This window comes from Lagopus muta, chromosome 7, assembly GCF_023343835.1.
Source record: "Lagopus muta isolate bLagMut1 chromosome 7, bLagMut1 primary, whole genome shotgun sequence".
Classification (NCBI taxonomy): domain Eukaryota; kingdom Metazoa; phylum Chordata; class Aves; order Galliformes; family Phasianidae; genus Lagopus; species Lagopus muta.
Window position 1 is genome coordinate 15397656 of NC_064439.1, and position 12977 is coordinate 15410632.

Below are 12977 nucleotides of genomic sequence, written 5' to 3' on the forward strand. Positions count from 1 at the left end.
CACAAGTACAGCCTTCCAAAAGCAAGAGTTAGGCCCACACAAATGCCATCTTGTGCACTCAGGGCCAGCAGAATGAAACTTATCACTGGGAGGAGTCTTTTCCAACTTCAGTGATTCTGTGACTCTATCCTTAACCTTTACAGAATGAGACAGTGGTTAAATATTTCTAAATAAATTATTCTGTTAACAGTCTTCATCTATTTACTGTTCCCCTCACAAATTCTACTGAGATCAAGTTGTTAAATGTCTCTGTGTATTTCTGTAGGCTGCTTACCACAGACTCATTAGTTAAATTCTACTATGAGGTAAAACAACTATCTCCCTTTTATAGGGAAAAAAAAACAAACAACAAAAATGAGATGCACCAGATGTTTTTTTAAAACAGTTTGATATCATTCACTTCAAAATTTCAGAAACCATCCACACAGTCAATTTACTGTAATCCCATCCTATGGGTGCAGTTACATTACACTTCATTCAGCCCAGTCAAGATGTTGTTAGTGACTTTCTAAATACACTGCCACATTGAATACTCCATTACACATTTTCCCAACGCGAGCAAGATGGCAACATACTCATTAGACCACTAAGATCTCAGAGATTAAACTCACTAAGATTTCAGTGGTGAGTGGAGACAGGACAAGGGGAAACGGCCAGAAACTGCAGCATAGGAAGTTCCGCACAAACATGCGCAAGAACTTCTTTACAGTGAGGTGACGGAGCACTGGAACAGGCTGCCCAGGGAGGTGGTGGAGTCTCCTTCTCTGGAGATGTTCAAGACCTGCCTGGATGCCTACCTGTGCGACCTGCTGTAGGGAACCTGCTTTGGCAGGGGGGTTGGACTCGATGATCTCTGGAGGTCCCTTCCAACCCCTACAATTCTGTGATTCTGTGATCTCTTAAAGCCTGTTTTACCCATCCCTAAACAGACCCCTCAGTCTCACAGCTCCGCAGTTTCCTTTGCACCTCCCACTGCTTCCGAGGCTGTTCCCAGTCCTGGCAGTGAGCCACAAAGCCCCTCAGCAGTACCTGAGCTGCTGTGGTACTCACACTGCCTACAGCAGCCCCGGAGCTGCTCTGCAGCAGTTTATTCACAAGGGCCCCTCATGGCTTGTCCACCTTGGGTCATCAGGACATGCTGGTCAGGCTTTGGAACAGCAAAGCATAATTCCACACCTGATAATGTCTAGAGCTACTACAGAGCGCAGTTAAAGGCGCAAGTTTTCCCCTCAGACCTCCATTTATTTTTATGGTTAACACTGCTCTATACTTAGATCAGTGCCAGAACATAAAGGGAATGAGCATGAAGGGAGCTGCCAAAATGATGTTTGCTGTTAGAAAGCTTCCAAGAGTGAAGCAAATGCTCTGAAGAACAAGAGTTTTAGACAATTCATACAAATTAATGGCTTAAAGATCCACCAAATTAACTGCAGACCAAAACCTTGTAACCTCTCAAGGAATTCTGGCAGTCCAGCCCAGCAAGCACTGCTAGCTCAGAATTCCATAGAAAAATAGCGCAGGAGCTTCCAAAGTTTACTGTGTGAAAATTGTTGGCCAAAAGTAATCACTATGTGGAAGCCTACTTCAAATAAGGAGGGCGGTTCCTCTTACTGGCATACCAGCAATACCCTTAGCAGTATCTAATCCCAATACATTTTATATGGCTGTCTGTGCTGCATGTGCATGCATGGCAACTTGTTCCTGAGATCCAAATCACAAAGGTAGGATAGCTGAGATTACTTCATACCCCAGAAAGAGGCCTGCTAAGGTAGACAGAATTCTAGCACCCCTTGAGATATTCCCTTGTAACATTTTACTGTTTTCATCTATTTGTTGCATTAAAAAAAAAAAAAAAAAAAAAAGAAGAAGGATCAAGAGGCTTGTTCTTTTCAAATACCTGTTAGCACATCCTAGAATTTAACAGTAGTTACAGAGCTTTCTATGGACATATCTATAGCACCATAGCTGTGACTTTTCTCAGTTCAATCATTATTTTGGAAGCAGTTAAATCCAGACAGGGTAAGGTTAAATTATCATCATTTTCTTCAAGGTTTTAAAAAAAAAAAAATAAAAAAAATCACATCTTCCTCACTCATGCATGAAAATCAGCACAAGTACACAAAGCATGATTCTGGGAACCAATTCAAAAAATAGGCTGTGACTTAATGCCTACTACAAATTGGAAAATTCAGCTATGCCAAGATTCACTTGCACAATTTTTATTAAGTGCTCTCCAGACCCAAATTACTGAAGCAAATACAGTCTGAGCTGCAATGAGGTTTCAGCACCATGCTGGACTTGGAAAGCAGACAATGCAGGGTGAAGAAAGAATATCACAGCCCACTGCATACCTTCAACTTTGTCAATAATTTTCACATTTAACTGATGTTTCCCCTGACACCACTTCAACTCAGGGAAATTAAGAAACAAGGATACTTTGAATTGAAGATTAGACTGCTCTAATAAGCACCTAATTTTTTTCTCCCTCCCCCCACCGTCTTTCAAAACAAGCTGAAACTTCCCCAAAAAACTCATATTAGCAACTGCAACATCTAGTCATAACCACCTCAGACACCCAAGATTTTGGCCAGGCACAAAGAATAAGCTGGCAGTAGCTGCAGCAGGATACTATTGTACGGTACTGGACTATACGTTTCCTAACTTCATGCAGTCTAACATACACAGAGCGCTTAGGCTCCCAAGATACTTACTCTGTAACTCTTAATACTGTAACTATTACTGTAACCATAATAAGAAGTATCAGTGTAGACAATGCAAACAAAAGTTTACAAATGCTTACCAGCTGGGCACAAAGCACTAAAAATGCTCCCTAGCCAAAACCAGTGCTGCAGCTGAACCTCAAGGCCAGTCCTTTCCCTTCACTGTCTCCAATGCTGACAGGGATTCAGGAAGGGATCTGAGAGTCTTCTGCGCTCAGAAACCAAGCATTTGGAAAGAAATATGGGGCAGTAGAAAAGCAAGGAACTTCATTCAACTTACTTATACTCATATAGAGCTCAGCCACAATCCTTTCCATCTCTTAGCTAGTATGTATTCAAATGTGTTAAGCTAGAGACACTACTAGAATTTGAACTTCCTTAACAGCACAGACAGACATTAATGATTTGTCACCAGAAAAAATGTAACAGCATGACAGTCAGTGGTACATTGTACAGAGGTAATTAAACTTGTTTAAGCATTGAAAAAAGCCTTATCTAAGTACACCCAAACTAAGATGTCTGAAGTGTATTTCAGCCTCCATTTTTGTTAGTCTGATGGAGGTCTCTGCAAAACACTCGCTGAAGTTCTCCATATGGGAGGAAATAAAAGTAACATAATGGGAATGCAATACCCAAGCCTCAGAAGTAACTGAACAGCCGATCACAGCCATTTTTATTTGCTGCACGTAAGACAAAATCCCTTTTTTTTTTTTAAGTGCATTTTTATGTGGCCTGCTGTGTTGAAATAAAATATGGCTGCCTTCCACAAGTGATTAAAATTACAAAAAAATTTGCATTTTTCTAGCAGAGCAACAGCCTCAGAGAATATACCAACTGGTCAGTAACACCTTCCAGAAAATCCTAACACACAAAACTGAAGGCACAGTGCTCTGCCAAAAGAAAATGTGAGCCTGATCACTCTGCTGTCCAATTAAATACTCATTATACCCTTCAAACCGAAAGTTTTACACTGCGAGCAAAACAACTTACAAAGCCTCTTTTCCCCTCCTGCTCCATCTCCTTATCTGGAACAGTGAAGCCTGGGCTGCTCTGTAATGTCTGTTTCTCAGGACATTCTTCCCACTGGAAGGAAGTTTTCATCTTTTTCTCCAGGTTACCATTTACACAAACTTTCATGGAAACCAGTGTAAGAAATCACTATGAACAGAATCATATATAAAGTGGGACAAATTACTAAAAAGGATGAAAAGGATTCTGCAAAGTTCTTTTTCAGAAAAACAGGTTAAAATACAGCTTTCTTTCTAAAATGGTAGAAAGAAACCAATAACTCCAAAAGGAAGAGAGGGGAGTACTAAACCACTGGAAACCACGGGTTTACACTGTTTTACTACTGAAACTCAAATGTAACCAAATTTCCTGAAACTCAAGGAACTTCAAGATAATATTAAAATTAAACATTAGCTTCTAATTTTTTTTATGCATTACATAATGAGTTTGCTATCTTTTGTTTACATTTGTATTCTTAATTAGATCCAACTAATTTTATTTCAGACACTGAAGTTCAATTTTAGGCTGAAGAGTCCAAGCTGCTCTAGAAAGAAAATCAGTTATTGGCTCATCGAAAATGAAAGTGAAGGTAATTATAAAAGGGCTCAACTTAAATTCAGACTTCTCACAAGACTCCAGAAGCTAAGAGGAGAACTGTTTTCCAAGGGCTGCACTTCAGTCTGAATAGACCAACCAGTTCTGGTACTTCTCACTGGCAGAAGAGATACAAGCCAACCATCCCGTTCCAATTTGTTTTCCTTGTTATAATTATTTTGTTGGTTTCTTCCTCCCCTCAGCCCTCGGCTCACTCACAGTTAACAGTGAGAAACCATTTTCCAACCTGTACGCAACTTCAAAAATGATTAGGTCCAACAAAGTTCAGTGGATGCAGTGAGCTCCAGAAAGACCCCACGTCCCAAAGCTGCTCTTTGCAAAACGGCTAAGGGGACAAACACATTTCCACTGCACTCCTGAAAAGCATAAATGGGTACCAAGAAAGGGGAAAACTGGAAGATTTGTAGCTCTACTACGAACGCGATGGCAGACAAGTCATCTCTCTACAGCCTTTTTTTCTACCCTTTTGAATTATATGTTAGTTCACATGTAGAACAGAGTTTTGCTCAGGTGCTCTACCAAAAATTAGGGACTTCAACCACCTCTGCATAGGGAGAAGATAAAATTGCAGGTGGTCTTCTACAGGTCCTCTCACAACAATAAACAGAGCAGTTCAGAGCAAAGAAACAGGAATAAGGAACATGAACAAGAAAGGAAAGAGAACAGCTGGAAAAGGCAGTTGCATAATGAGATATTTCCATTCCCCAGAGGTGGTGGCATTTTTTTTAGGCTCATTCCCAACACTGAATTGAATTCTGAGTAGTGCAAACAACAGATCTTCAAGTCTCCTGACAAGTAAGTTAAACATATTTCAATGATTTCTCTGTGACCAACTTTGAGTTAATATACATAAGATAAATACCTGATTAGATAACGCTTCACCTAGGTGAAATTCCTAACAACTCAAAATTCAAACTGCTTCACGTAACAGTTTAACTCCTTTAAAAATAAAAATAAAAAAAGCTAGACATCCAATTACTTGGGGGCACGTAGATATGTTCCCACAGGTAGCCCTGCCTTGGCTAACATTGTCATCCACTCAGAATTCACCACTGTGATGAGAATGAGTAAATTTACATAAGCACTGTCACAGAAATGTAGTGCACGTCTATCTAGGGTAAGTGAAGCCACCACAGAAGACTCTCTCACTTCATAAATCCTGACCAGCTTTCTTCTTTACAGAAAACAATGATAGCAGTAGTTTTCCTGATAGCAAAAACAAGAATAGGCAAAAGACTGTACAAAGGATTTTAAAGTCATCTGTAAAATAAATGTAGATACTATTCATTTCTGATGATCAGTATGCAGTAACATTTGAGCAAATGTGCCCGTTTCTCTTAAAATACAGCAACATCCAATCACCTTCTGAAATTTTTGTTAGAACACCTTGGAAAGAACCAAGAGTTTCTGAAGGAGACACAGCTGAAGGACTTGAAAACTACAAGTTGAATTTAAAGGAAATTGAGAACTCTAAGTGGATACCAAAGTCCTCGTATTTCCTTTTATTTTTCCCTCCCTTTGGATTTAGGGTGTTTATTAATATAGACAGCTGCTAGCAACACCATCAGTCCTAACACTAAGCTACCTTGAGATTGATCAGGTTGAAAAAGCAGGATAGACCATTTTACCTTTATGAGAAGGGACCGTGAACTTCAGCAACTCAGAGTCCTGCTCCCTCCAACTCACAACACCAGAAGATCCCAGCACAGAATTACCAATGACAGTACCTTTAAGTCTTTTTAATTCTGCTCCACTTATTAACAGATTACATTTGTATTACTCAGAGAAGAACAATCCTCTAAGAAGAAATTACACGTAGTTGAGCATAAAGCAAAACCATGCTTTTGTTCTTGACTACAGCTCAGTAAACTTTTCTACCTCTATTAGAGGAAAAGACAGCACAAAAGAGAGGTTCTGCTGTCCTCAAGCAAGTACCTCATACAGGAAGAGGTTTTAATAATGACATGCAAAACAAGAGAAGTGCTCAACTGACAGCCTGAACTCTCACCACAAACTAATGATGACAATACCTCAACTCCAATGTGGATCAGCGCAGCTTAAGGACAAGAGACTCAGTTTCCCCCTTCTAATGCCTTGCCATGAAACCCAAGTAAACAGCCCTCCCATGAACAAGGTGCTGAAATACAGTCCCAAGAGATTCAAGTTTGGTAACACAAGTCTGACAGCACCTCAGCCACGCGCTATCCAATGTCAGGGAACGACATCTTCGCAGTCTTGATGCACTCAATAAACAGAAGACAGTCTGCAACCCATCCACACCTTCACTAATGTGCAGGGGAAGCTGACATAACTGAGGAAGAGTTAGATTCCATGTCACTTGGAATAATCTCATTAAAAACATTTATCTGTTCAAGGTTTTAAGGTGCAGACGCATGATCCATGAAGATCACACGGAAAACACCACACTTTTCATACTAGTAATAAAGGGAACAGTTGAGAAGAAAAGAAGCACCACTTAATTCAGGTTGGTGCACAAAGCCTATATTTTTAAACCTTCACTCTAAAAAGGCAAAATTTCTGATTGTTCCTGATGGTTTCAGAAGCTGTAAGTACCACTCCTCAATACTGAGTGCACTGCTACAACGTTAAAGCTATTGAGCATCTCCACTCTGAAAAAAAGAGGGTGAGCTGAACTGATAGTAACACTTCAGTGCTCAAACTCTTTAAAAAAAATAAAAATAAATCCATGCACATTTTGCCCTAATTTGCCAAAAAGCAACTTTTTAAAAGTAAGTCATTACAACATTTTAAGTTTGTAAGCTTTTGTTCACCCTTATTTCTTATGGTTAACATGTTGCCAGCATTCTTCTGAAAGAAGAAAGCAAAGTAGGCTCACTTTCAGAAAATCAGCATGCACGTAGACTTATTTTGTTTCCTACTATAAAATTGCACTACCCATGCTTGCTGGCACACAGACTCTGGTCACACAGCACTTGCTAGACTTATGCTCCTCTCTAGCACAGGCCACAGATTTTTTAGTTCAGAGATGATCAGACTGCTTAAAACTGCTAAAATACTCTTTGGAACAGAAAAATACACAAAGAGAACTGGCTCCAAAATCCCCAAGAACACAGAAAAGCAGCTACACAGAAACTAATCTGCAAAATTCAAGTGAAATCTTGTTCAATATACACTGTATTAAAAAAAAAAGAAACAACATAAGCACACAGAACAGCTGCATTCAGTATTCAATTATAACAAGCATCCACCTAAAAATGCTTTTTACATATATGTATGCACACACATTTTACATACATAACCCTTCTGCTTTCAGTATGATAGTTCCATAGCCACAGTGTCAGGCTGGATGTTCTGCACAGCTTAATAAAGGCACGTTGCCTAAAATACGGAGCACACTACATTGCAATTCTTTCATCTTCCAATTAAATAACTCTTAAACACATACTTAAAATTCAACTAAGCTTTCCTAGAATCTCTTTGCTAGAGAAACAGACCTCTTCACAAAAGCTCAGGTTACGTTCACAAACTGAAAATGCATTTTAGGATTATCTGATTGCCCAAGTGTCTCATTTATTTCCCCAGCCAAGTAAACACTCCAAAGGATTACAGAGAGCCTTCAGCTCTAAGTTTACACAGCATTTTGCCAGAAAGATGCACTTGACATCGCTTGAATTTGAAAGATCAAATTATTTCTCACATCAAATCAGGTAAATACAGTATTCTGCCAGAAGAAATGAGAGGATTAGAAAATTACACACGTTAACCTGTCAGCAGCAGGCGTCTGAGCGAGCAAAACACTGAACTAGGAGGAATGTGCACACCCACTGATGTTACTCAAGGGTGACACCTGACATGAAATCTCCCATCATCCAGAGTAACGTAAACATGTGGAATAAACACAATAGGAAGAAATGAGGCAAGGTGCATTACCTCATCTGGACAGAAGTGTTTATGCAAACGTGCACTATTTTTTAATGAAGGCAAGGAAAACAACAAAACCACCACATTTTTCCCTTTTCATTTGTGAGTGAGCAGGTATGTTTGAAATACAAGTGAGATGAGTAAGGCAGATCACAGACTTCCTTTCTCTGCTTTTGCTACTGATAGAGATATGAATAATTGATAACTCTGCTACTCTGACAAACTCAGTAACAAACCCAGTAAGAGGAGTGGAAAAGAACTGCTGCTTGTGAAGGACGTAAAACAGAAAAGTATTTAAGATAGGAGACCAAGGGAAAGCAGCCCATGTGTGTAACTGGGACACAGCTGTAAATATCATTTCTTAAAACGATTTTGAGAAAGACTGACATGCCCAGTGCTTTCCAAGGTGCATCAGACTTCTACAATAATATCATCTTCCGCAAACATACACTTTTAAAGTCTTACTAGAGATACTGCATTTCTTAAAGCAATAGATGTAACAGTTTTGAAAAGGGGGAAAGAGGGATTTTTTGTAAAAGTTTACCTACGCTGAGATTGCTTCCGTAGTAACCGAACACACTGCCCTCTAAACCTATATTAACACGCCCATTACTACGGATATTTTTTATTCAAACCATGTTTTCCTTTAGCAAAAAGCCTGATCCCCAGATTCCTGCAGTAAGCAGATTAAAGCGCTCAGGAGCCCAAACCAAAACCACTGAAATCACAAATCCTTACGTACAGTTACAGAATAAACACAGAGCTCTCACTTCACTAGACACAGGCCAGAAATGGTTCCTTTTCTTACTTAAAAATCACTTTTTAAACCAACATTTGTATGTATTATCTAATTGTGCTTTGTTGCTGCAGAAATTCACCAGCACGTTCAGTTTCCACAAGGTTTTCTCTTCTTTGGTAGGAAGCTTCACTTCTAGAACAGCTGTATGGAACAACGACAGCACAGCTGTGACACACTCTTCATACAGAAAAAGGAAATCCAAGGTGCTATCATACCGTTTGAGCAACGACCAAACTTGTTTAGAAACAAGTGCAGCTCGTTAGCACTGATGATTAAAAAACATACAAAGATGAAACACAAATATATTTTCTTCCTTTTGAATCACCAGTGCGATTTTACCCTTCCCATTCAGGATCTACCACATAGGAACCTGTACTGAGTGAGCTCACACACATGTAACTGGCAATGTGCTGCAAGCTCTGTTTTTTCCCCGCTAAACAAGGCAGCATTTTGGGTTTTAGTTACCTGCCCATGAGGAGGCACAGACAAGTCCTTTCTGTCTGCATTTCTGGTAGCTCTCCCAATGGGCTGAAGTTAGAGAAGCATTAAGGAATTTCAGGTTATCAAATGTAGTGGACTCACATGTACAGATTTTATGGCAGGAGTTTCCTGAGGCACAAAAATCATCCGTCTTGATTCAAGCATTACCTACCTAAAAGCACAGAAGGTATGGACTGATCAAATAATAACAGCTGCAATTTAAAGATCAGAACACTGCCATTTCTTATTCTCATCTAACACATACTGATTAAGAAAAGGGGCAAAAATCATCTCAACTACTAATAAAAAAAAAGAAGTTTCTTCAAAATTCCTTTATATTTTTTGCACTAACCTGTACTAATTTAAACACTATCAGGCTTTTTTTTTTTAATATTTAAAAAATTAGTAAAACCAATGCAAAAAGGATGTTCAGTATTGCCTTATTTAATAATTAAAGAAAACTGATGAATCCTAAGATAAACAGAAGTAGCCTGGTTTATGCTGCCTCTCATCTCACCCTGTAGCCTTCTCAGTCTCTAAGCCCAATTCTATGTCCCACACTCAAAGCTAAAGCTGAGGGCAGAAAGCAGAAAACAGGACAGTGAGGAACCAGAAGTCACCACCAAGCCACCACCCTATGCCTTCTCTGTTTCCTACTGGATCACAAAGACCTTGACAAGTACCCAAGCAGGTAACCCAGCACACTTGATATGAAGAGGAGAAACAGCAACAGTTTAATTTGCATAACTGATTGCATATCTTCACTTCCTCACCTTACACATACAAAAGCCGTTGATCATTTAAAGGAAAGACTTAAAAATTCCATTCAAGTTACAAGAAGTAACTTCATTACTCCATCTAACAGAATTTCTTACAGCTTACATTTCTAGCAAGTGAAAACTTTTGTAGCAGAATTCAGGAACAAAAGAGATTCTTAATTGTTTTAATTTTCTGTACACTTTAAAAAGTCAACCATAGCAAACAAGAAAAAATACTGGAAACGCTAGAATTTGATAAACCTGAAACAGCTTTTAAATGGGAGGGGAAGATGAATTTACCTCTAGTTATTCTCCAAATTCATGTCACTCTGCAAAAGAATGATCTCCACATGATGACTTTAAGGAGTGCAGCACATCTGCAGCATCACCTCCAGGAGGTATTCAAGACCAGGCTGGATGTGGCCCTGGGCAGCCTGGTCCAGTAGCAGACCTGGAGGTTGGCGGCCCTGCCTGCAGCAGGGGGTTGGAGCTTGACAATCCTTGGTGTCCTCCCAGCCCAAGCCATTCTATGATTCTGTTACCTCTAACCCAAACAGAAATCTTTACAAAATGTATCAATTACTCTTTAACCTCCATATTGCTAAATTTGATTTTGAATTCTTATGTTTGATGGTATGGAGGGAAAACTGAAGGGCCTCATAAAAGTGCCTTCAAAAAGCAATTGAGGCAAGCATGTCAGCCTCTCTGCAATAAGTTCTTCTGGCAAGGAAGACAAGAAATTTAAGAATCTTACATTTGTTCTGCCACACACAAATTCTGCAGGTCTACAACAGAAAAGCCATTTCACAATACTCGTATAGTGTTCAAACGGATGAAGCTTGTGGTTATGGCCAACTCAAACTAAAATCCAATCTGGCAAACGTATGAAGCAGTGAAGCAAGTTGAGCATATGCTGCCAGACCTAGCATAGTTTCACTTGACCTCAGAACCACACTCCAAAGAGCACACTCTCTATGACCAAATCCTACAGTGCAATGCAAAGCATATCCACAGGTTCATAATCCTCACATTCCAGGAGCCAAGTTCACCCCGAAAATAAAGGTTACCACTGGAAGAATACTCAGGAGGTGAAGTAACAATTTTTAATCCATTCTAATTTGAACAAGCCACTAGCCCAGAAGACATAAACTACAAATATTCATGTTAATGTTTTACCTACCAATGGACTTCTGAACAGCTAAGTTCAACTTTCTGCAGTAGAAAAACCTTAGAAAACTAAGTCATTCAGATTTAAAACTTCCAGCCCAGCAAAAATTGCCACGGTTAAGTTACTCCAATTGGTTCTAAAAACATTAAAAATTGTGCCAATTTTTCTATTTTCTGAATACTTCGATGAACTGGATTGTGCTTGCATCTGTTTGAGACCCTAGAGAACTCTTCATTATTCCATTTCTTTTTTCTGCAATTATTCGTTAAATAAACCCTTAAATGCTTCCTTTGTACCTAAACTTAGAGTTCTTCATCTCTCTCCCTCTAATGCCCAAGCATCAGTTGCAGTCATTTCCTCATCTCTTTTCTGAAAATCTCCACATCAGTCTCTTTTTCCAGCTGTGAAAAACAAACCAAGAGACTGTATTCCAGTAGCTGTCACATCAGCATTGAGGCAATCTCTGTCTAGTCGATCTAGTCTGCTCGATCTTCCCCTGATCATGTAACTTTCTGGCTAGCACTGTGCTCAGCAGTTATGCTCTTAATTGTGTCAGGAGTTTCACATCTCTTTTAAGAGTCATCATTGTATACAGTTGTTTTCCTTCTGTTAATGCTTACTCTCCTTCCTGTAACATTTCACACAACAGACCACTTTTAGTTGCAGAGAAATCAGCATTTTCCCTCTTGCAAAACTTAGCTAGCTCTGTACTACTGAAGTTTTTATTTGCCATTCAGTTGCGGATTAGTGGTAAGTCATGAACAATCCTACGACCCATTCCTCAGAGACGAGAATGTTTCTATTTAGGTATGAGATTAAATCCACACACATAGCAAAAACAAACAAACAAACATCTTTAATGACACTTTTGGAAGCAGTTTTGAAATAAGTTCTCAGTTTTCAGTCTGTAAATGAAGTAAATAATATTTTGATTCAAAATGCACTGTCAAGACTCCAGCCACACCAGAGACACACTAAGGTGAGGAAATCAGCTCTGGAAACCAGCAGTTCATATCCGAGTACCTTACCTGTGTCACTTGGAGTCATACCACACCATGTCCCTTTTCTGAGTGATGACAAAGCAGTTAAGTTACATTCCATCAATACTGCTGCTGCAGAAGCAAAATTAGGAACGTTTTTAAAAATAGCAGAAAAACTCCAGCATTGAACTTTGACACACTGTTCAACTCCTCCCTTTACAACAGCCACAAAAAGGAACTAATTATTCCGAATGGACCTAATCAACACAAGTATTAATCAACACCTTCTTTTCGTTCTTTTCCAACACACAGTAACACTGCTACATGCATGGAATCATGTCAAAGCCACATGCATTTACCAGACAGCATAAAAATGAATAATGAGGTCTCTTGTCAGTCATCCACTCAACAATTTTCCACCGTTTCCACTAACTTGGAATTCAGACATTCCATCTAGACATTATTCTTGAATATGGCTCCAAGACACCACTTCTCATCAGTTTCTAGTCAGAAATAAAGTGTAAATCATCTTAAAACTTGCATTTG

At 39.3% G+C, this 12977-nt stretch overlaps 1 protein-coding gene across 6 annotated transcripts in view; it reads right to left on the reverse strand.

The window, feature by feature from the left end:
- Positions 1-12977, reverse strand: part of WAC (WW domain containing adaptor with coiled-coil) — a 54139-nt gene that overhangs the window by 31928 nt on the left and 9234 nt on the right. For 5 of the 6 annotated variants that reach the window (XM_048951968.1, XM_048951971.1, XM_048951967.1 and 2 more), the window contains exon 4: positions 12480-12563. The exons of the other annotated variant lie outside the window; for it this stretch is intronic. In XM_048951968.1, coding sequence (XP_048807925.1) covers positions 12480-12563 — 84 coding nt within the window. The remainder of the gene's footprint in view (positions 1-12479; positions 12564-12977) is intronic. 6 annotated transcript variants of the gene reach the window in all.